Source organism: Lycorma delicatula, chromosome 3, assembly GCF_047948215.1.
Source record: "Lycorma delicatula isolate Av1 chromosome 3, ASM4794821v1, whole genome shotgun sequence".
Classification (NCBI taxonomy): domain Eukaryota; kingdom Metazoa; phylum Arthropoda; class Insecta; order Hemiptera; family Fulgoridae; genus Lycorma; species Lycorma delicatula.
This window is the reverse complement of record NC_134457.1, coordinates 165,860,047-165,886,734: the sequence shown is the minus strand read 5'-3', so window position 1 is coordinate 165,886,734 and position 26,688 is coordinate 165,860,047. Positions and strand designations below refer to the sequence as shown.

General features: G+C 32.7%; 1 protein-coding gene across 1 annotated transcript in view; it reads left to right on the top strand.

Annotated features, from left to right (window-relative positions):
• Window positions 1-21,781: 21,781 nt before the first annotated feature.
• LOC142322170 (uncharacterized) overlaps window positions 21,782-26,688 on the top strand; it is a 74,988-nt gene continuing 70,081 nt past the window's right edge. Inside the window, exon 1 of the mRNA XM_075360938.1 lies at window positions 21,782-21,972. Within this exon, the coding sequence (XP_075217053.1) occupies window positions 21,915-21,972 (58 nt within the window). The 5' untranslated portion in view covers window positions 21,782-21,914. The remainder of the gene's footprint in view (window positions 21,973-26,688) is intronic.

The window sequence follows — 26,688 nt, the reverse complement described above, 5'->3', positions numbered from 1 at the left end:
AATGTCTACTTTGTATTATTAATAATGTATGACTAACGAATAAATTATTCGATAGTCTACGCTATTACAAAAATCCCCTCAATGTAATCATTACACCGCATTTTAACGAATAACTCACACTCGTGAATTTACACTATTTTAGAATTCTTCTTGAACGTAATTATTTGCAATCATTAATGTGCCGCATTCATTTTTTTCAGAGGTACGTGTTGTGGTTCGTTTTAAACTTACGACTATAATATTTCAATAGTTCAAACAAAGTGTACCAGTATTAATCTTTCCACAAATCTCCAACTGATTCTTTTCTGGAAGAAGCAAGACAAGAAATATACAAACATTTCCAGTCATTAGAGACAGTACAAACCCAGTGTGAGTTATTCATTCGTCATATTGAAATAGAAAAGCCGACAATATCATTGGCAAAAAATACTGTTTTTTTATATTAAAATGAAAAACACACCATGAGCAGGGAATTCTTTTTGAACACGTTATAGATCAGTGAAGAAGTGATAAGAGGAGAATTTTAAAAAGTTGTTTTATAAAGCAATTTTAGAACCTAAGAAATGAGGCATAAACCTTCATGATAAAAATTTTATTAAAGAACACATTTTTTTTCTTTTACAGCCCTATAATCACAGTATTGTTGGCTAAAAAGAGAATTTACTAATTTAGATGCATACCTTAACATAAGATTGACGTATATTACGTGTAATTTAGATTGACATATATATGTATACAGATAAATGTAAGGAAAAAGAGTTTGTCGTTTGAAACTTACCGTAAATGTTTCAAAACTTACAAATTCAAATTTCATAAGCCTAAAAAAGACTTATGCAAAACATTTTTTTTTTGTTTGTGGGCGAAAAACGCCTGGGCGTTATCATCGCCCGGAATTTTAATTATAAAAGGGTAAAACAATTCCAAAATAATAAAACTTATAAGATGTCAAATTAATATTAAACATATAATGCTTAAAAATGCTTAAAATTCAATGAGAGCAGTGAATCTGGAAAAATGGACGCGAAAAGTCTGCGAGAAGCATATAAATAGAAAAGAAGCTGCAAAAATGGAAGGGATGAAGACAAGGCAGCGGCAGCAGAAAAAAATAGTGATGTTCTGGCATTCAATTTTGACCTTCAGGCTCTCTTGTACACACCAAAAGGTGCTTCTAAGCCATTCTTTTATGTTCAAAAGCTTTCTTTCAACTAATTCATCTTTGTTTTTTTCTGTTTAGCCTCTGAAATCACCGTATTACTTCAGAGAATGAATGAAGATGATATGTATGAATGTAAATGAAGTGTAGTATTTTAACGGTTTACAATTTAGGAACCGCGGACGTCCACTGTTTCACTTGGGATGATACTGAAGGGAATCGAGGCAGTACAGAAAATCATTTCGACATTATGAAGGCATTATAGACATTATGTGGTTTCGACATTATGTATTTGAAAACGCACTTCAAATACATAATATCGAAACCTGATATTATCCATGTCAAAATGATGACAGACAGTTGCAGTAGCCAACATAAGAATTACAATTTTAGCGCACTGTGTTTACATGCTGTAAATACCCATAAAAAACTACAAATTATAGATCATGTTTATTTTGAACCCAGTCACAGTCAAATTATATGCGACTCGGCCCACTGTAAAATAGAAATAAGATCAAAGCATGTATCCGTCTACATTCCAGAAGATTGGGTACACATGAGATTGGCTTAAGCCAAGCCTTTTGTTTGCTGTTACCAAATTATTACATGTTGATTTCTTAAATTTCAATCCTACAAATTTCTGAATACCAATGAAGAAACAAAAGTGAACAAGGGTAAAAATATAACTTCAGTAGTGCGTAAATAGCGGTGCTGCGTCAGTAGTTCTCCTAGCTGCCGTTAGGAGCGCTAGTGTCGCAGCTGCCATCTTGGATCCGCCATGTTGTGACGTCACAAGATGTTTGTCTTAAGAAAATTGTCTTGAGAAAAATGTCTTGAGAAAATTATCTAATTGAAACCCAACCGCCAAAGAACACCTGTATCCACGATCTAGTATTCAAGTCCGTGTAAAAATAGCTGGCTTTACTAGGGCTTGAACGCTGTAACTCTCGACTTTCCAAATCAGCTGATTTGGGAGGACGCGTTAACCACTAGACCAACCCGATGGGTCCCGGGAATGCACCTTTTCTTTCTTCTTTTTTTCCTGTTTAGCCTCCGGTAACTACCGTTTAGATAATTCTTCAGAGGATGAATGAGGATGATATGTATGAGTGTAAATGAAGTGTAGTCTTGTACATTCTCAGTTCGACCGTTCCTGAGATGTGTGGTTAATTGAAACCCAACCACCAAAGAACACCGGTATCCACGATCTAGTATTCAAATCCGTGTAAAAATAACTGGCTTTACTAGGACTTGAACGCTGTAACTCTCGACTTCCAAATCAGCTGATTTGCCCGGGAATGCACCTGAAAATGGAAAAGTCCACTTAAGCAACTATACATTATGTAAATGTCTAAATTAGCATCTAAAATTATGTAGGAGGTAAGAAAAATAAAATTTTACTGAATGTTACTTTGAAGATGATTTATTTTACATTCTAATGAAAAAAAATTACAAATAATTACATTCATACAAAAAACTCAGTAATTTAAACACGAAGGTCATCATTCATCTCTCGATGTTTGCAGACTGGGTCAAAATTTTGCGTTCCACAAGCTATGTTATTGTGATTAAATACTGAATACAAATAAAATCAAAGATCAGCTATCTCAGTCCAAAATGGTCCATAGTGTTTTGATAGTAGCTTATCTTAATTATGTAGCTTTGACTGTTTTATTTTCACTCCCTTTTGTAGTGTTAATGGATTAATATTAGCTAGTATTCTATTTTGGTTCATCAGAGATAATGCTTTGCTGACGTCTAATTTGTAGAATGGCTCTCCTCTAACAACAACTTTGTAACCTTGTAAAGTTTTTTACATGTTATTATGATCCTTGAGCATTTACTTATTTGAAAATGCCAGTTGGACAGAACTTTCAGGATATTAGCAGTCTCAGTTTTCCAATCAGAAACCTGAAATTCAGAAATATTAATCACAGTATCATAATGACTGAAAATTTCTAAATAGGCATCAGGTTGAATTATACTGTTTTTTTACACATTTCCATTTCTATTAGACCAAAAGCACGGTCTGCTGGCAAGTAACTATGTCATGTTACATGGAACACAAGTTCTATTGTATTAACATTAATAGGAGCATTATGAGCAACCCACTTTTGGCACATCATAACTAGTGTTGAATTTTTGTTCTGGCTCCCACATCCATTGAAGACCAGTTGAAGTGTATCTGTTTTTTGGGGAAATTTTGAATTTTTTAATCTGTGATAAACTGCCGAAGATATTTCGCAAGAATCTTTTGGACAATCGAGTTTTGACCATGTATAACAGAAAACATAATCTTTAGTCAGGTCGTTTTTTGAAAACCCTTGAGCTATTATAAAATTATAAATGTAAATTAGTCTTGAGTAGTATGTAGCTTGGTCAGGTATCTTTGGTAGTGCCGTTCGCACTCATGTTCAATCGGCGACACTCTATTACTCCTTGTGATGCTAATTCTTCAATAATTTCTTACTCCGAACAGTTTAGAACATCCCGACAGACTACAACACCCCTTGAGGTGTTGAGCGTGCCGTGGGGATCGACGCGTACAACCAATTCTCCAATCTTTTTGAGCCCTAGGATCTTCTGAGATTGAGCATCATTTACAGTCTCCACATGAAGTTCAGTGAAAGTTTTTTTATTTCCTTAACAGGACCTCCAGCGCATTTAGTTATCTCTCGAGCAATGAGAAAGGGACTCACCCTCGAGAAATTACCATCTTCTTTCATAATGACTAAATATTTTGGCTTCGGTACGTTGCTCTTGAAAAAAGCTTTTTGCAAGCTCTTTCTTGCCTCAACCTCAATACGACGAGATTCTGCACTGTTTCTCCGTTTCGCCTCATGCGAAACGGCCGGTTCTAAACGAGGGTGTTTTTGTGAACCCTCTGCCACGTTTGGTTGTTGTTCAATTTGCATGACTTTAAATCCCTTCTGTAGTAAGGCTAGCCGCCGGGGTACACCCCCACTCCAGGGCAACCCTGGAGGTCCGTTCCGGTACTCCGGTGGAATCGGCATATGTCTTGGCAGAGAGCGCAGTCTCTGCACTGACTCCAGGCCCCTACACACCGAGGTTTTCAGGGCTCCCATGCGCCGAAAAACATGGGCACCTTAACTACATGCTTGCCATCGCGGGGGGCATGTGGACAGTGAATGGCCTCCGTTACACCTGCAAATAACTTCGACCGTGGCCGCCACATCGCCAGCTCTAAAGGTGATATCAATCCGGGCCCTTAATCGTTAAAAATGTCGTACCTGCTGGTTGCCGCAAAATCCAGTCAATAGATACGGCCTATAGATGTAATTCGGCCGAAACATAGCATGTCCGAGAACAACACCCGGAACCCCGTTAGCCAGCTGTTATATCAGGTGTGATTTCTTCTCTAATATGATATTGTAAACATATTATAATAAACTCATAACTTGAGGTTATTTGGATATTACGTTTCAAAGAAAAAAAAATCATAATTTCTGATTTGGTTAAAAAGCATATTCAAGAGGATTTTTATGGTAGTTGATGTTCAGTGTTGTTACAGGACTAATTGATTTCTGACAGGACAAAGCAACATTTAAATACATTTTAATTTTTTTTCTTTTTTTATTAATTTAAATCTTTAATTATTTCTTAATTACATTTTTAAATTACATAAGTATTGTCATATTTAGTTTATTATGATAGAAATGATAATTTGTAAATAAATAAGCATTAATACTAAATTATTATTGTAATAGAAGTAGTACTAGTATTGGATGAGTAATACTGATTAATTATGAATAATGAAAGTTAGTTAATAATCTGTATTTTCTTTGTTCTCTACAAGATACTATGTTCTAACAAGATCTACTATGTTGTTACAAATTTTAGGAAAATTTTTGTTCATACAATAACACTACTACACCCATCAATGGGATTAGAATTACTTATCTGCATATCAAATTTTACTGAACTGACATTCTTACACTTAATAGTCAAATAAAATACTAAAGAACATACATGATGAAATTATTTATAGTATGTGATGTACATTATTGTAGAAACATTTCCGCATTTGCGTTTAAACTAGAAAAAATTATTTTGCAATGTACTAGAACACATTTACAATTTAGTAGTAATATAATAGAAATATTATAACCAAATTTTGATGTTAATTTTGGTGGGTTGTAAAATAAAATTTCAGTAATTAATCCTTTTTCAATATTGTTTAATAAAATTAAATATTCATTATTTTTTTAAATATAAAAATAAAATAACACAATTTAATTAAGCCTTTTTTAATTTAATTCTTTTTTAAATTATGCATTCAGTGATCTAAGTGGAGAGAGAGAAAAATATTTTATATAATAATAACATTACCAAACAGAATAAAAATATTGAATGGAACAGAACAATCAAACAAAATACAAAAAATATTATTTTTTTAAAAAATCCCTCCAGCAACTACAAATATAATGGTACTATAATGTAATCTTTAGGAATGTAAATATTGGGAAGAATTAATTAATGACTTCATTAAAAATTAGTTTTTCATTAGTTTGGCTACCCAGTTATTTTACTCAATCTTTAAAACATTACCTTAATTTTTATCTGATAATTTGTTTTATAAATAATATTAACAATTAATGAAATTCACCTTACCAGCACATTGATATGAACTCATGATCTTTCAGATTACTTGAAAGCCATCTACAAAGGAAAGGACCAGACATTCATGGCTGTTTTACACTTTAACTGTGATCTTTTAAATTTTTAACTTAAATGCAATAATATTATCTCCCGATAATGGCTTTCAAGTAAGCCAAAAGATCTTCCATTGATATCAATGTGCTGGTAAGGTGGATTTCATTAATTGTTAATATTATTTATTTAACTTATCAGCAGTACCATCTTCAAGAAATTAATTTGTTTTGTTCTGACACTGGTTTAATAAGTTAATTTGAGCAGTGAATAATAGTTTAATTTCCATAGTACAAATCATCTAACTGTGGACGTACTTCTCCATTTACTCATTCTGCTATTTAGCATTGTCAAATAAGTGTTTAATCATAATGACACAAAAATCACAATAGCTAGCATAAGTTTTCTTTGGCTTACATTAACTTAGAGAAATGATTAAAAAATACTTGAAATTACAGCACTAGTTCATTACTTGTTATCAAGATCTGCAAATCCAAGTAGGAAATTTACTTCTTTATTCCCAGTGAACAGAAATGTTCTGACAGAACAACGTAGGCTCAATATGTAAAAATGTATAATTAAGCTATTTTAAAAAAAAATTATCTGCAGCTTGAAATATACTATGATTTTTATTACATATAACAAAGTCATGCAAATTTAAACAAATTTACAAACAAAACTTAGCAATGCAACAAAAAAATAAAGAATGAATAGTATTAAAGCTTCACTTTACGGTATTTTTACGAAATTAATTAATTTCTTCAAGAAATCTCCAAAGATCACCAGGGAAGAATTGTAAGTGAAATAGAATTAATAGAATTATTAATTCTACCTATGTTACATCTACTGTTACTACTTATGTTATATGAAAATAAATTGTAAAGAAATAAATCCACCTGCTTCTTCATTGACAGTTACTGATGAAGTAAAGAAAATTAATTTAAGTGGTTAAAAGGATCAAAGGAAGAGGATTATAACAAAAAATAGAGAGATAAAATTGGAAATAGACACTAAAGTTCAATGTATACATTGTGTCAGCTACAAATCTACATAGAAAAACCTCCCACAAAGGATAATACATTTACATAGAATTTATTCAAGAATCAGGCAGCAATGACATGGGTAGAACATGAAAAAATGGTAGACAAGGATGTAATCTGACCCTATTAGTTTTTAATTTGTCTACAAAAGAAACAATACAAGGATTTGAAAACTTTGAGAATCAATATAAAGGAAAAAATAAAAGAGTAGATTTTCTAATGACAATGTTGTTTTGGTCTATATAAAAAATGGATTTATTGCTATGAGAAAAAGTTGATAATAAATAAAACATGAAACATAAAACAATGAAATGTTACAGAAAGTAGGGTAATGAAGAATTAAATATTAAGATAACAGAACATAACATATCAAAAGTTACAGAATTTTGCTATTTAAAAATATATAAGCTTTTGTAATAAACTACAAACCGAACTAAATTTTATAATAAAATGTTCATAATATTTTACTATCAAAATGTTTTCTCACACCTCATATAATGCATGCTGAGTTGATTTCTTCAGAGTAAATGCAAAGTTTTCTCTGAGTTGTTCCACAGCAGCTTCAGAGACACATGGGTATCTTGGTGATTTTGTATGTTTAACAGAACAACCTGCCTCAACAAAGGTTTGGTGCCTAGAGTAAACTGTATGCCTACTAGAAGGCTCCCTACTGTATTCTCTATGAAAATTATGTTGAACTGCAGTTGTTGACTGCAAACCATGAAACCAAAACACACAATAAGCACATTCTTCACCAGTAAATATATTAATTTTTAACAACACTGGTGACAGCACTGGAGACTGAATTCGGTATTAATGAAATACATGAATCAAAATTTGATGTGTTTTGTTATAAAATGAGACCTCAACCAAATCTCTAAGATATCTAAATAAACCTTTATAAGTTTTCAAAATTGGGAAGTCCTTTCTAAAGCACCTGGTATATTATTAGATTATTAAGGTTGTTGTGTCAGTACTGGTGGGTTGATGATTTGTTCTCTGATATAATTGGCAAACACAGGATAGTTGGTATCACTCTGTGATACTGTGGAGGCTTCTATTGTTCATTGTATTTTTACTTGTTGCATCCTATTTGACCATTGAAGAACATTGTGCAATCAGAATAATTCAGTTTAAATAGTCCAAAGCCATTGTGTTAGTTCGGTGATTATTTTCTGTTTATCATGGTTTGTTTTGTTTTGTTGTAGCTATGAAGGCTGTATTGTAATTATCTAACATCTATTCTTAAGCCCTAGCATGTACCAAGAGATCCCCATCAACAGATAAAATTGCTTACTTACAAGGAGTGACTGAAATATAATGCACAGTCGCTAGTAACTCATGAATGAAAAGAAATAGTCAAATGAAATAAGAATGGTATAAATATACATTTTATTTTTCACAAAAACTTACATTTATTTTTCTATGTAGTCACCATTTACAGCTACAAATTTCTCCCATTGGTGAACTAGTTTCTCATTTGGTCAGTGAAGAATACTGACGCTCTTTCCTTGATCCATAACCTCACTGCATCCTTCAGTTTATCAACTGAAGATAAATGAATACCCTTAACATCAAATTCCTCTTTAATTACAGAAAAAAGTAAAAATTGCAGGCCACCAAATCTGTTATGTATGAAGAGTGTGGAATAAGTTCAAATTTCAATTTCACAAGGGTCTTGGCAGTTATATGTGATGTATGTGGTCGACCATTATTGTGTTGCAGAATTATCAGCTCCATGGACTGTAAAACATGACACACATGTCTCCTAACATGTTTTACTGTCTGTATGTATCAAGTAGAATCAGTCAGCAAAGCTTCCAGATAGTCAGTCACGTAGATATGTTTGGAATCCCAGATCATTGGCAAGAGAATTCTTTTTGCAGAGAATTATATTTTGAATTTTTTTACTGTGGTGAACTGTACTGCCAGTAATCCAAGCTCTGCTATTTTTCATCTAAGTCTTCATGATGCACCCAAGATTCATCTCCCATTACAATATTGAAAAGGAAGTCATCTAACACATTACAATAATGTTTCAAGAGCTTTTCACAACATTCCTGTTGTTGAGGTTTGTTCTTTTCTGTGAGTTTCCATGTTACCCACCATGAACAGATTTTACGATAGTTGAATTGTGCAATAATCTGTCCTACTTGGTCTTTCGATATGCCTGTCTGGATGGCAATGCATTATTTTATATCATAATAGTCATTTTGAATCAGTTTATCCACAGAAACTGGTCAACCATTCTGAGGTCATCCTCAATAATTGCTTTACGAGCTTCTAATGCACAAAATTTTAATACGCATTTACTCATAGTTCTTCAATCTACAGTTTCATCAGCATAAATGACTTTTGGATAACGATGAATGTCACTAGCATTCACTTTTTCTGCTGTTAAAAACTCAATCATTGCACGTTGTTTTAGAAGCATTGATATAGTAGGCATACTTGACTCCATAATGATGGCAACTGATAGCAAATCAGAGTGTATAGGTCAGTAAGTTTTGAAATGTAGTAGAAGGGGAATGAAATTACAAGATGGAATTTCTAACAAATTTGTTGGAATTTGAACAAATTGCTAGCACTTGGCACTTGTGCAAATCTTATTTTCCTGTTATGTCCCAATATATATTACATTTTAGCCACCTATTACATAATCAAGAAGTAGACAAATCTCTCTTCCACAAGCACATAATATAATAGAAGCACTGTAATAGGTGTAAAAACTGCCCTCCAAGAACTTAACTTATGATTAACAATAAAAATTTGTTCATCTTTATTAAAGAGTTACATACCATATTAATTTCACAACTATTATTTTCTAGCGTATTTTAGTTCAGTCCTAATTATGTACATTTCATTCACTGTTTAACATTGACACAAATCGAGGTAAATTTGCTTATCAGAATTTGATGCTGTAAAATGCAGTGGCTTTTTACAGTATCATCAAATTATTTATAATATCAAAATATATTATATTTATCTATATATATAAAAATGTTAAGTTCGTTTGTGTACGGCTTCAAAAACTGAAAATGTTCTGCACAGATTGATCTCAAATTTTAGCACTATATATAACCCGCATTAAAGATTGTTTTCATCTATTTTTAATAAATCGATCTATCTATTTTTAATTTGTACAGTTTTTTAATAAATAAGAGGCTAACAAATCAGATGGAAATGTAAATAAAGGAAAACCAATCAGATCAATGCAAGATGGCCGCTGTCAAACACAACGACCAATCACAAAGAGCCCGTATGGCCGTTGTCAATGTAAACAAAATCACAACTGATAAAGTAACAAATTTCTTTGAATTATATTTAACAGCTAAAACATCTGTATTTTATTTAAAAAAATACCAAAACAAAAAGAAAAGCCACCAAGAAGGATGACTTACAGTAAATAAATTAAAACACCCAACTTTCTTATAGCCCAGATAGACTTAAGACTATGCAAACAAAAAAAGTCGAAATAACCAAATACACAGAAAATAATATCCCTACATAATGACCAAAAAATCCTTTGTTAGGTTATTTTTTTACATATATATAACCAAACAATCGTTTTTTGGTCATTTAGCGTTCTTTGTTATGTAAAAGCAAAGAACAAAATTCACAAATAGTAACACTGAAACCACACAACTAAGTATTCGTTTTTTTTTTTGTTTTTTCTAACCTCCGAAACCACCGTTATGAATTGCTTCAGATGATGATATGAATGATTTATAGCATATGAAAATGCCATGCCTGACCGGAATTCCAACTCGGAACCACCGGATTAAAGTCCGAGACGTTACCACTCGCGCCACGGAGGCCAGCAAACATATTCGTTAGGAGCCGAATAAAAACACGACTTACCAATATGGCGTTGTGTGTCAAACCAATTTTATACGGACTATAATTACTTTTAATACGCGAAACCCTTTGCAATGATTGAACATTAACTTAAACCTCTTCAAAGATTATTCCTTTTGAACTAAGCCACATTTTGATATCATTGTTTTTCTATAACACAGCTGGAAACTTTTCGTTTAATGATAAGAAGCGTTGTCGAAGACAATAACCGAATTCTCTTCCAAAGGACATAATACACCGTTAACTATTTCTAAATAATTCAAATTTGTGTAATTTTTTTACGAATCGCGTTTTTATCAAAATCTCACCTTTTTCTCAACTGACCTGCGGGGTTTTGTTTTCTTTGGAGACCGTAATTCATTAATAGATTCATACTCGAGAATCACGTTGTACATTGAAGCAGCACAACTTCTACTTACGTTAGCAGTTTATTAACATCTGAAATCAATGCTGTTTGATTATTCTGTAATTTGTAAGCATTACTTTGCTTTTGTAAGCATTTAAAATGATGTGTTTTTTCGCACGACTTAAGAGCTTTTTTTCGCAGCCCACAAATCTTTATATATAAAAATGTTAAGTTCGTTTGTGTACGCTTCAAAAACTCAAAATGTTCTGCACCGATTGAGCTCAAATTTTAGCACGATATATAACCCGCATCAAAGATTGTTTTTATCTATTCACATACCCGTAATTCACATATTGTTTCGCATCAGTCACATACCCGCGACCGCGAGAAAACCGTTTTTTTAACGGTCAGCTGTGTACCAGTGACCGCGCCATCTGCCGGAAGCGAGGGGAACACTCGCCACACTAGCTAATGACAACCGCAGTCACATGTGAAACAATACCTGTTCCCAATTACATTGTTTATTAACAAAAAAAAAACGTATCCACTTGCATCTGATTCAGATTATTATACAATCTGAATTAAATATTCACTTTAATCGAGGTACTTTTGTGTGATCGTGTTGTGATTGAGCTGCGCCTTTCACCAAGCTCTGAATTTATTAGAAAACGACCAACAATGGGGTATATGTATTAATGACGCGTGCAACACTGCACATCCAAACCAAATTCGCGCATTATTCGCAATTATATTGACCACTTGTTTCCCTTCATCTCCCACAAAGTTATGGGAAAGATATTGATCGCATATGGCTGAGGATATTTTGCATAGAGTACGCCTAGAAAATACCAATATGACCATGGAATTTACAGAAGGCATTTACAACGAAGCATTGATAAATATTGAAGACAAGTGCTTAGCTATTGCAAATAAAGTTCTTGGTCAATTGGGAGTGCCAGCACCCACTCGAGCTGAGATTGTTTCATTTGATGTGGATTTACGCCGTGAACAGAGTTACAACATTGGTGATCTTTAGTCATGTGTCCAATCAAACATTCCCAAATTAACGCGTGAACAGAAAGGTTTTTATGATCGCATAATGCAAATGATAAATGACGGAGTTGGGGGGACCTTCTTCTTGGATGCGTCAGGAGGAACTGGGAAAGCATTCCTCATTAGATTGATTCTAGCAACGGTTCGATCAAAAAATGACAATTATCCTGTTGCGGAATATTAATCAGCCAAAACTCTGCAACGGCACGCGACTTGCAGTTAAGAAATTTATGAATAACGTAGTGGAAGCAACGATTTTAACGGGGCCTTTCAAAGGTGAAGATGTCCTCATTCCTCGAATACCCATAATCCCGACCGATACACCATTTTAATTTAAAAGATTGCAATTCCCAATTCGATCGGCATTTGCAATTACAATCAATAAATCTCAAGGTCAATCTTTAGAATTGTGTGGTTTAGATTTAGGTGCGGATTGCTTCTCACATGGGCAACTGTATGTTACGTGTTCCCGAGTCGGCAAACCAGATAGCCTTTATATCTACGCAGACAGTGAAAAACAAAAAATATTGTATATCCACAAGTATTGCAAAATTAAACTTCTATGAAACGTATGCTTTGATTTACGTTTCTCATTTCTGACAAATGTAAATCTCAATGACACTTAAACATTTGTCCAGTGGCAGCTTGTAGCTAAAATTAGTGACGGTGCTGCTCCAGAAAATTTTTAGCCTTTGTTTAAAAATTGTGTAAAAGGAAACAAACATGTATAAAAAGAAAATTTATTCATAAACTTGATAAAATCCTAAAAGAACAAACTCAAATATGTTTTAACCTAAATTGTTACAGTTCAAACTTGATCTATTCGTTTGAAAATGAAATCCATTCTTCTTGTTTTAATTTGCGCAAAAACATCAATAATTTTCTCCTTGATCTCTGGATGACAACTGAGGAAATTTTTCTCCATTGAAAGCACTGCAAGTGCATTTAGTCTTTCCGAATTCATAATACTTCTTAGAAAAGTATTTATTCTTTTCTTGAAAAGCAGCATTCTGCCTCTGATGTAGTCACGGGAACTATCAAGATGATTTTAGTCAGTTTTGTAATTTCACTAAGAACATCATCTAGATTATTTTCCAAGATAAATTTCAGCACTTCAATTAATTTGCAATATTCATGAATATCAGACCCACTACAGAATACTTTTAGTTCAGTTTCAAGTTTTTCTTTGTCAATCATGGGATATGCTGCAGTAGTCAGTACTATCTCTTCTATAGGATGTTCATTTTTAAAACTAGTGATGCATTTCTTGTTGAACAATTTAGCAGCTACTAAGTGTTTAGTGGGAGGATATCTGTCCATTATATCAACATATATATAGTCACACACTTCCTCAGCTTCTACCATGAATGCCTTTGAAGGATTCTCACGGCACTTCCAATTTCTTAATTCTTAAATAGCAGTTTTGAAATTTGTTATGTATTCATCAACTTTAAACACACTGATTTCTCAAGATTACATTTGGGTGTAGATTATTTCAACATGAGGCATAATCTGATGAAAAAGCTGAAACCAAAACTTGAAATTATCATCATTCAGGCAGTTTAAAATTCCTGTTGCTTCTGCAATGGTTTGATCTGCATTTGATGTTGACTGAATTTCATTAAGGCAGTTTTTTAAAGTTTGCAAATTTTCATGAACTCTGTTTATGGTTCGTATGTTGAATTCTACCTTGTAGAGAATAGATGTGGAATGCTGATGTCCATAGGCTTCTTGAGAATGGACACACGTTTACGGTGATCTTGAGAAGAATGTTGGAATAGCCAGAATGTTAGAGAAAAATATTGTTGCATTTCATGTAATACTTGCTGCATTTCTCATTATTAAATTAAGTTGATATGCATAACAGTGAATGAAATGTGCATTACTATAAACTGCTTTTATTTTTGCTTGAACCCCTGTTTTTTTAACTTTCATGACATTTGCACCATCAAATGTCTGAGCTATCAGTCTTTGTCCATTTTTTGAAGGATTATGTCCAATTGTTCTAAAATACATATTGATATGTCATCCGCAGCTTGATTTTCTGGAATAAAGAATCCCTAAAAACACTCAAATACTTCTCCATTCAATATGTACTATAGAACAAGGATCATTTGAGTGTATTCCGAAACATCTACTGTATCATCAGCCATGACAGCTACAAAGGAAGCTTTTTTAATTTCCATCCTTATCTCCTCATGGTATATTTGTAGCAGGCAGCCAAGTATATCTCATTCTGAATTATCTTGGAAACATCTTTGAAGACTTCGCTGATTTCTAAGTGATTCTTCAAATCTGAATCTAATTTAGATATAAAATTTACTAATTCTCTAAATACCCCTGGATTTACTGAACCGTCTTTTTCATCATGTCCATGTAAGGGAGTTTCAAAGTTTCCACAAAAGAAAATGCAATCTATTATTTTGGACAAAATTTCATGATTCTTTTTAACCTTTATATTATGCTCATTGATTGAAAGTCTGTATGTCTCACCAAGTTTCTCCTTAATACTTATGGTTCCTAAAAATGACAGTGAAACTACATTATCAGCGTGCTTCTTTGACTTCTCATGCTTTTCAGTTTTTTCTTTCATTTTGTTTATATTTCTAAAACCATCTTTTGTCCACGTTACATCACCTCCAAACAGCAAACACAGGAAGCAAAATATTGCATTTTTAACTTCATAGTCGCAAAGACAACTTTTCCATTGGTACCATTCAGAATTAAAGCTATGAATATATTTCTTGTTTTTATTTATGCCTGGCTGAGATAAAAGAGCCATCAGATGTTGAACGACCTCTTTTTTTAACTGTAACTTTCTCATGGAGAGACAGCTGTGAAAACTTAAGCTGTTGAAGTTCACTTACAGTCACAGAACTTATCTTGGGGTTGCAAGGCCATAGTTAAAATTTCTGTAAAAAAAAAGAACTGAAAAAAAAAATTAATCAAATAGAATAGCTTCAAGCAGGATAATAATCTAATTCTACACTTTATCACATTCAAGAATATGGTACCCGGTTTTTAAGCATACCACACACAGAGTAAAAAAAAAACTACCTTCAATCAGCACGCCAGGACTGGCATTACGGGAGCAGCAGTGCTCTCTTTCTCTCTCTCTCTCTCCTCGCAGTTTCATGTGCAGCTTCCTATGTGCGCACACGCATAACAGCCAAATGCCATGCCACTGGAACTGTGAAGCACATAGTTCTAAACAAAGATTTTTGTATCTTTTTCATAAACTGGAGGATAGTTACTAACATTAAGCTTAAGAATTATATTTTGTACAAGTATAGAGAAAGGATTAAAGAAAAAAGGACTCATTATATTAAATGTTATTGAGATAAAATCAAGTGAAAAAAGGAAGTGGCTGCAGTTCCACAGTCCCTATATGCGAGCCACCACTGCATTTGTCACTGGAAAGAAATAAAATTTTTACCATGTCAGATGCACCTCTTACTTTGTTGAATCACAAGTCTGTGTTATCATAATAGTTAGGAGGTTTCTTTATGTTTATTTATTTATTTAGCATATGGCATCAAAACACAACACCAATTACAGTCAAAAATTACAAACAAACATTTAACAAATTAATATAAGCTACTGATTCTGGAGTTGCCATCAGGAAATCTTCAGGAGTCCCTTCATAACCTGTCCTAGGGCAAACTTCTGTGATGTGTTTAATAGTTTGATTTTCACCACATTCGCAAAGGGGCATTGGTGTTTTACCCCATTTAGACAGGAAACAGGTGTACCTACCATGCTGAGTTCGTATTCTGTTCAGTGTTGACCATGTCTTATGTGGCAAGTCAAAACCTGGTGGCTTTTGAGTAATACATGGGATTTGGTTATTCTGCTTTGTGGTCCATTCTTGACGCCAGGCGTCAGTTAGGCTAAATCCTTCCTCTGTGGCAGCAATTGCTGTTTTGATAGGTGGCTTTCTAGATCAAAGGCAACCATGATTGGCATCCTCAATGTCCTCATGTATTGGTAGGTTTCGATTGTCCATAACCTTCTTGTACTCTCTTATAAGACCGTTCATACGGTGCAGGTCGGTGCAGGTTTGGGGGTGGTATATGGCTCAATACTGGGACCCATTCCACAGAAGTAGACCTGATAACCCCGGCAATCATTCTCATAGTGTTATTAAGTTGAGCATCAATTCTATGAACATAAGGGCTGTTAAGCCACACGGGCGCACAATAATCTGCAGCTGAGAAGATGAGGTTCAGAACTGATGTGCACAAAATGGAAGCTCTCCACGTTGTTCCACAGAGCTTATGTATAATGTTGTTTCTCACTTTCAATTTCTCTGCAGTTTTCATTAGGTGCTCCTTAAATGAAAGCGTTCTATCAGGTGTCACGCCTAGGTATTTTGGTGTCTTATTGTAAAAGAGCCATGTATTCTCAAATAGGATTTTAAGCACCCTATTAACGAACTTGTTACTTAAATGGAAGCATGACACCTCTGTTTTACTAGCATTTGATTGGAAGTGCCATCTTCGGAAGTACCTTCCCAGTTTCTCCAGGTCAGCCATCAGGACCTCCTCCGACTCTTCAAATGATCTACATTTTATTGTTAGCACCCAGTCATCACCATAGCCATGCTTTTTAGATCTTGTCTCTGGCATATCTGCAACATGGAGGCTGGAAAGGAGAGGTGCAAGAACTGACCCTTGTGGCAGGCTGTTCTTGAGTTTCCTTGGTGAGCTTATATCAGATCCCATGATAAACATGGAACATTGGAACATTCTATCGTTCAACATGATATTAAGGAGGCAAGCTGTTAGTTTGCATGGGATTACATGGAAGACCTTACAAATCTTGCCTTCTCTCCAGACAGTGTCGTAAACGGCTGATAAATCAATGAATGCAGCAGAGGTTTTAAGATTTCTTTGGAACCCCGCTTCAATGTACATTGTGAGCAAGAGAACTTGGTTGGTGCAACTTCATTTTGCCTTAAAGCCTGTTTGTTCAGTTGGTATAACATCAAATATTCTCTGATAGATTCTGTTGTAGATAAGCCTTTCTAGCAATTTATATGTCACTGATAGCAATGCTACAGGCCTGTAGCTCTTAGGTAAGTTTGCTGGTTTCCCTGGTTTTAAAATGGCTACTACCTTCAATTGCTTGAACTCTCTGGGTATGCTACCGGTCTGCATTATGTCAGTGAAGAATCTGGCCAGCCAAAGTTTTGCGTATTTTCCGTAGTTTAATAAAAATTCTGGATTGGTACCGTCGAATCTTATGTTATTTAGTGTTAATAAAACATCTTTCATAAATCTATACTGACTGATGGTGTGAATGATTATCATTCTTTGATACTTGATGAATGGGGCAGTGTATTCACCACTTTCTAACTAAATATTTCAATTTCTAAATTCTAAATGATTGCTGTGTACATATGTCTGTAAATATGTATTTACATTTATTTTCTAAGAATTAAGTTCTATACAAGTTTTTTTACTAAATTTTCTGGATTTATTTATTAGCAAAGATATTGTACCACAAACCTAAAAAAACTTGTTTTTCAACACTGAATTTTGTGTTTTATGTGGATATCATAAAAATGGACCTTTTTATCCTATTTCCCAGCTCAAATTACATAAGAAACCACCAACTTTATTCCTTAATTTGAGTCCCAGAAATTACAGTAGGGCTTCTTTTTATTAGAAGAGCTGAAATATGAGCAAAATCTTTTGCTGATTGTAACTCAAAAACAAAGCATTTCCAGACCTGTGTTTATGTGAACCTTTTTCAGTATTTTCATCAGTAGAACATGTCATGAAAGTTTTTCTGTTTCTTCATGGGACACCAATACATATATATGAAATTAATCTTTCTAAGAATCATATTATTCTTTTGTACTGTCAAATTATGTTTTAAATTCTATTAATATAAACTACTTTTGTGGGATATCCCACATCCTCAAATGAATATTTAAATGTTAGACATTAAATTTAATTGTTGATCAGCTGTTATTGCCAACCTATGAAAAAATAAAATTTTTTAATATGATATGAAGATGACTTTCAAATTTAATTTTATAACTTTTAGCATTTATATGTAACTTGTTCTGTTTAAAATATATCACCTTCACAATCCACTTTGTGTGCTTTGTTTTTATTTAAGTTAAACTTCTCAAATTTGTGTTTAATTGTAATAGACGTTATTACATCAATTTTCTCAAAATTAAATTCTCTACAAAGTTAACTAGAAATTTTTATTTGTTTATTGGTAAGCTATTTTATTCAAAACCTAAAAAAGTATATTTTATATTTTAAAGTAAGTAGATTACTGTGCAATTTAGAATCATCTACCTTGAGGTTGGCAAGACCTCTCCAAGGGATGTCCCCAGGACAGCGTGTTGGGTCCTTTATTATGGATGGTGGAGTTCGATTCTCTCCTGCAGCTGAGGTTTCCCAGTGGGTGTTGCATTGTGGCTTATGCTGAAGATGGGCTCCTGCTGGCCGAAGGAAGCTAGCGGAAGGAGGTTGAACTCCAAGCCACTCAGGCTTGCAGGATGCTTGAGCTCTGGAGTCATCAACACAAAATGATGTTTAGCCCGGAAAAGTCACGATGATGCTCCTTAAAGACTGTTCGGCAAGTCCGTGTTTTGATGGCAGGCCAGTATATAAAAAATGTTCAGGTTCAAAACTTTTTTTTATTGAAAAAAAATTACATATTTTTATGTATTTTTTGACATAATCACCAAGTTTTTCTAAACACTTTTCATACCTTGTGACAAGTTTTTCAATTCCACTTTCATAAAAATTTTGTCCAATTTCCTTCAACCATTTAAAGACCGCTTATTTAAGTTCATCATTAACGAAACGCTTCCTTCCCAGGTCCCGTTGGGACCAAACAGGTGGTAGTTGCAGGGTGCTAGATCAGGGCTGTAGAGCAGATGAGACCACACTTATCACTTGAATTTTTGCAGTAACTCCTTTGCCACATGAGGCTGAATGAGAAGTAGCGTTGTCGAGAAAAAAACGACCCCATTGCTCAATCTTTTGCGTCTTCGTTCTTTAATGCCTTTACGCAATTTTTTTAAAGTCTCACAGTAAGATTCGGCATTGATTGTTGCTCCTCGGGAAATTCACTGTAAACAACTCCCTCAGAATTGTCAGTGGCTTTTCCCTCAGACTATCAGCATAGCCTATCAAACATGTGGAGATGTTTTCACTATTTTTGGCTGCGAAAACTTTTTATGTCTCCATTCATGTGATGCTCGTTTAGTCTCAGGAGTGTAATAAAGCCACCAGCTCTCATCCCCTGTAATGATTTGTTTCAAAAACTTTGGACCAGTCCTGGAATAACGTTGAAGAAAAAAGAGCAGACGCAAGACGTTGATGTTTACGATTGTCGGTCAACGGATGCGGCATCCATCGTGCACACATTCTACGGTAATCAAGCTGATCGTGAATAATCGCAACCACACTACCATAACTGATGTTAAGTTCATTTGCAATCTCTCTAATTTTAATGAGCCGGTTACTTAAGATCAAGTCATTCACGCATTCCGCGTTACACGTCATGTTTGCAGTTGAGGGACGCCCAGCACGCAGTTCGTCACTCACATTTGTTCTTCCGTTTCTGAACGTTTGCTACCATTTTGTGATCATCAGGCACGATATTGCATTCTGACCGTATACGTCAGCAATTTGGCGATGAATTTCACAATTGTAATTTTTTGCTCACAAAAAACGGACTACTGAACGCACTTCTATGCTGGACGTAACCTCTAGAGGACATACCACATTGACAACGATACTACACACCTATTGAATGTCGTACAGAATTGTTGCTGGGGAGGCTTAAAGACAACAATACAACCAGTGCTGCCACCACAACACGTTAATAAATTCCTTTCAGTTCAAGAAAACGGCAAGGGTGTAACTTACTTTTTGATCCACCTCTCGTAGATTCTGGGATGTGTCCTCAGTGTGGACAATTGGATGACACCTACAATGTTCTTTATGAGTGCTCAAAGTACAAGTTAATGCGCATGGAGACCATCTGTCGGCTTGATCTTATTTGGTCGGCATTGGATCTCCGTGTAGAGTGGAGGAGCCAGGTCAAATGGGCAATAGTGAAGAATTTTATAGTGTACTTGACAAAGGAAAGGATTGCTGTGGGTATCTAGAACCCTGTTTGAATTTCTCTTGTATTCTATTTTTGTTGATGTTTTGTTTCATAAATTTTGTTTTTGTCCTTTTCTGTTTCGCTGTTATTGTTCCGTGTAATATTTTTATGTTTCGTGCTGTATGTTGAACTCACTTTTACCTTCTATGGGTAACTTCCTTTGTTTAGTTAAATCCTTTCAGTCTTATTAAGTCTCTGTAAGATGTGTTTTGTTTTGAGTTCATTAAATAGTACACCATGGGAATGTCACTTGTGGCATTCGCATCGGTGTCATTTTGGTTGAAGCGGACTGGAATATGTCAAAAGCCGTGGTTTCGAAGGTAACCTCCGGTAAATCCAAAAGGGCTATTAACAGAATGGGTGGCGGAGGATGTCTTCCCCTACCGGAGTCAGGATATATATATATATATATATATATATATATATATATCCTGACCCCCAATATATTCAATGAACGAATAGTTCATTATTGAATCAACATATATGTGTTTGAACACTTTTTGTCTTGAATTGTCATTTTGATTTCAGATTCGGATTAAGTATAGTTAAGGGCTTACAAAGTACTAGAATCTACCGCCGGGTTCACCTCAAAATGACCACTAAAATAAAAATTTTGTAATAATAATTACGCAATAACGATGCAAGCTATCAAGTTGGTTCAAAACAATGTAAGGTTTACTAAAATATTTGAGCATCAATTTTGTAAATCACGTGTAAGAATCTAAAAAGGTAGAAAAACTAACTTTTTAATAATTGGATACAATTCCATAAAACCGCCAAAACACGAGATAAACAGGTATTAACTTACCGTTTGTAGGGCCCCAACAGAGATTTATTAAAACCGTAACAAACTCATTTGCGTCACCTGAAGGTTTTTTAAACAAATTTTAATATTTAAAATTAGAAAAATGAGTCAATTTTTAATTGTAACAGTCCTGGAAAGGAACCAATGTCATATAAGATTATAAATTATGATTAACATAATATGTAAGTTCTGATTTGATCTATCTTCAAATAAAGGTCTCGTGATCTAAGGAACTTTAAAACATAAAAGTAAATTCTGAAAGACTAAGTTACAGTTATGTAACCTTAATATATAATAATGCCATTGTTGACATTATTCAATTAATTGTATTATAATCGCAATTGTATTAAATCAAACAATAATACTCAAATATATTACACAAACATGTAATATATAATAATTTGAGTTAAGTAGAAGTTACAGATAATAACTTGGTTATAAATCAATTGATAATTGAGAGAATAGTAGAAATAAAAATAATAGTATTAGTTCAGGAAAATTTTCATTGATAACTGGTTTATATATATAAAATGAGGTTTTTTATTTTTTATAAAATATAAATGAAGTTTGTTCTGCTGTACAGGAAAAAATGTATAATATAAAAGTTGTTCATCCAGTATCAATTGAAGTATACAATCTATCGATATATCTGCACATATCGACAGATACAAAGGAATCGATAGATACGTTTTATATAAAGGTGGTAGGAGACGACATTAGCGAAGGGAGTGGTTGTGTGTTGTGGTAGTTGTTTGTGGTCTAGCGTGGGAAGTTGTGTTCAGTTGAATTCTATTCTTCATTTGCATATAAATTATTTTTTTCATTAGTTTGAAGAAAACTATCAAAATGAAGTTTTTTGTTGCTGTATTTGTTACCATATCTTGTTATTTAAATGGGGCTCTTGGTAAGTCATGATTTTATTTTTATTCGGGTTACTGTTTGATTCCAATGTACACCCTAGCGAATGGGTAAAATTTCAGTTATCCGTGATCATTCGACGGTGAAAAATACATAATACAAAATCAGGCTCTCGTTCGTCTTAAAAAACCTTATTTTTCTGTTTGAATTTTTTGAATGTTTTCTTGCAGTTAGAATTAATATATTATGTTTTCTAATGAAAATACTGTAGCTTATAAGATCGTATTTCCTAATTTTTAGTTTTATTTGTCTTCGTTTATGAATTGGGTATCAGTTTTATTTAACGCCTGCTCTTAAAACTGATTAAAAAGTAACTGGTTTCTACAAGACAAGAAAACTTTCCCTTTTGTTGAGTATTATTCATTTCCGGTTACGGGATATGTTAGTTTCCTTCCTTTATCATTGGTTGTTAACGTAGAAGATTTAAAGAGCTTTTTCTTTGTGATGCATTTTTGCTAAATTAAATTGTAAAATTCATGGTTTAGATCGGTTAGGATACATGGGAATATAAACCAAAATCCCAGCGGTATAAATCTGTTTTGTTACTGTAACGATGTTTTTTTTTACCTCCAAATTTCTGTTTCAGCTGGATATATGTTCTGCATTGTTTAGCATTTATTTAACATAATGTGACAAATTCTTGAAAGCTGACGAATTGTTTCTGCTTCGTTCATTTTAAATCATTAAATTCCATTTATCTGTGTACCGATATGATCACTTGAATATTAAACGTATGCGTTTAATAAACTCTTGCACAAAAGTGAAGTGAATAAAATTGCAACTGAAAAAAAAAAAACTTTAAGATCACTGTATACTCAAGAATATTTACTTATAGTAATTGTAAAGATTAAATTTATATAAATGTTTCTATTCATAAATATAAATTTTATACATGCATAATCTGAATTGAATGTACTTCTGTTACTTTAGTTGTAATTTTTTTTTGTTTTAACTGGAAGTTACTTCCTAATTTTGAATATAATTTTATATTATTTATTTCTCATAATAATTATAATACATTTGTATATAAGAAGTGTTAATTTTTTTATGCAGAATAATATATTCATTTTCAAAATTAATAATTATAAATTATTGTTTAGTTCTTATTTCCCCCTCTTATTTTCTCTATATCCATTATACAGGTTATAGTTAATGTTGTATAAATTAAAGTTCCACTTACCAATAATTTAAAAAAACGATTTTTTTTTTAAATTGTTGGCTAGTGGAACTTTAATTTATATAATTGTATTAATACGAACAGTACCAAATGCTTAGTAAATTAAATTTAATAAATCTAAACAGTATAGTTTATGTTCCTGAAATTTCATTATATCTGTTAAATTTTCACTACATAATAAACTTTCCTATTTAATTTATGACAAGGGTGGCCATAATGAATTTAATCGGTCACACGAAAATTAAATATATAAATGGAGGAATATACATGTTACTATTTAAAAGTAAATAGTCTGTAGGTTGATCTAATACAACAATACTACATAACAACGTAGAAAATAAGCAAGAAAATGATTAAGAACTCAATAATTTTTATTTCTTTGGAAAGGTTTAGGGAAACTTTCTGTTTTCATTTTAGTAAGTGTACAAAGATTTTCTTTGGTTTTTAAATTAGATAGTTTTAAAATGAATGTAATATGTTAGTGATTTATTCACTGTTTTGTTATGTAAAGCAGTAAAGAATCATATTTAGAAAAAAAAATATTTTGTTAAGAAAGCAACCGAAAAACATTTGTATTTTTTGGATTTTTATCTTTAAGCTTGTTCTTACAGAAAATTCTAAATAATTCAATAAGATTTAAAAATCACAATCTCTTACCTTCCTCATAAATTAAATAGCACAATAAAGTCTGACCTATTTACTACTTTAATGCATCAGTGAACTTTCATAACTGATACTTTTGTATGAAAGACATTTGTTTTTTTGATCAGTGTAACTTTCACTTGTATTTAAAGTATCTCCTATCTCAGCCTGTGATCAGCTCGTTTGAAAACCCTTTTCTTATTACAGCAGGCTTCATGTATTTGTACCCATTTGTTCCAAAGTTTTTGATTAATGTTTTATATATATAAACATATATATATGGGGCCAGAAGGTCCAGTCCATTCTTTCTTACATTTTGAAATATTTATCTTTCTATCAAATGTAAGATTTTATTCTGAAATTAAGCCCATATTTCTCATTTTCTTCTTTCCATTATTGTTGACAACCTAATTTTTGCTTGATCTCTTAGAATTGCAAAACAGAACACCGATTTAGAAAACATTTTTTTTTTATAAAGACATACAAAGCGTTTAACATTAACCTCAGAATAAATGCAACTTTAAAAGAATTGTTTATCCAATACGGTGTAACTATTGAAGAGAGCTATTTTTATTGTCATTGTAAATTGTTTATAAGAGGTTGAATTTGTTATTAGGTTTATTTTTTACTTATTAATATTACTGACTAATTGCTATTGGTATGGTTAATAAAATAATTTTTTTAAAGTTAACTGTTACAACAGCATAAATATATAATATATTACATCATAATAATCTCATGGTGAATAGTAACTATAAATAATAATATAGTTACGATGGTAGGAATAGAAAGCATGGCTTTATATTTTAGGCATATCGTTAACTACTAGAGAGGCTTTTTGTGTAAATCTTAGGTAGAAATAGAATTTCGGATAGGCAGATTTGATGTTGTTTTGAGTCCTAAAACGGGAGCAGATACATTGCTTACTGCTAGAAGGTATGAGCAGGTGCAACAGTTGGAGTCAGAAAAAAGGCTGATAATTTCTGTAGTACCTGTACAAGAAAAAAGGATTGTATATTGAAAGGGACAGATAGAGAAAAGGTATGGACAACTCAACCTGGGTCACCTTTGATTGTGTATTTTGTTATCTTGTTTAGGTCAGTAATACTTCAGGAGCATAGAACTGAGTTACATCAATTTTTATAAGTCATAGAAGATAGATTATTAAATGAATACTATTTATGTTAGTTATCCATTCTTTTTTAAAAGCTACTGTGAGTCACCATTTTTAATGAGAATAGTGTGTAACTTCTTGAAACAGGTTATGCTGTAACATTTTTATTCCCATGGTTTACGTTTATCATTCCTGGCAGATATCAGAATTTTTTTTATCCATAAGTAAAATATATTCATAACTAGATGTGATCTATATAATGTGTAATTAAGTACTGAACTGATAAATGTTTGTTTATAAAACTCATCTAAATGGTGATGTGAAATCATTTGTTTGTCATGTATTTTTGGAATAGCTTTGTAGGATTGTTTCTAATGACACATATATACGTTTCGTTAAGCTCAATAAGTCTAACATTTGCAAGTAACCTGGGATCAGTAGTCACTGCAATAATGTAGTCACAGCTAGACTCAATTACAACATGCCCATACCAGGATTTCTACAAAATGTTAGAAGTGAAATGGTTCTCTATACCTTCACTAAGCTGAATATACAAGGTCTACTGAAGTACTTGTGATATTCAACGTACAAGTAACATCACTTTATTCACAGAGGGACTGATGTATAGTAAACATTATACTAAGAAGCAACTCTCACTGGTGCTTATTTTTACATCAGGTGCTTTACATGTTTCACAACCATAAGAAAGACTGAAATGAATATTGTAGAGTTACAAATTAATTTATTCCTTCTTTCTATTAAGAAAAAATTGTGTGCACACTTTCACACTCGTGAGAAAAATAAAAGTGTAAAATACCCATTCAACGATGCAGTCCAGCAAAAGATATCTTTCAGAATTTTTAACCCTATTCTGGTGTAAATTAATTTTTATTTCTGCTTCTCAGTAACTTTTTTTTTTCAATAAAATGTTAAATTTTATAGTTCATTGGGGCATACCTACAAATAATTCATTCACATCTGATATAATATGTAGAAAATAATACAATTGCTGCTCTTTTTTTTATAAATACACTATTATGGAATTCATATTTCGCTATGAATTTATGAATATTAATTCATATTTATTTACCCATTAGTGTATTGTGAAAGTTATATTGGCTGAATGGATTGTAACTGTTCAACTTGTAGTGATAAAACTGTTTAATTTTCTTTTGAAATAGCTGTAATATTACTGTCACATAGATAATATTCTCAAGTATAATTTAGGCTGATGCCTTTTGCAGAATAGCTCTGTTCTCATCATCAGGCCTTATTTTTTATGGAAGTTGGAGAACTATGTGGGTGAGTTTTTAAGTAATAATATAGTTTTTTATGCAAATGCCGGGAAACTTCCCTTTTATCTGTGGAGTTGCAGACCTAACTATTACAGTTTAAATCTGTGTAATTTTAGATTATAATTTGTTGAATTTCCATATCTATTGATCTGTTTTTAAGCACATAATAGTGTAATTTGTTTTCATAATTTGTCATTCATTTTTTTTATCATAAAATTTAGATTTTGTTTTATATTTATTCATCACCAAATTAAAGGTTAAGAATTTTTAAGGTTTCTTCAAAACTTTTTTATTGTTAGTAAAGTTTAATTTCTATTAATACATTAATTAAACATGATTTGAAATAAGTTTCTGTATTTTAAATATACCCTAATTGTGGAGATCAATGGAACATGTAACATTTCTGAATTATCTGGTGTTTTGTTTGTTTGGATCATTAGTGGTTCAGTATATACAGTTGAACCAGGTTATTCT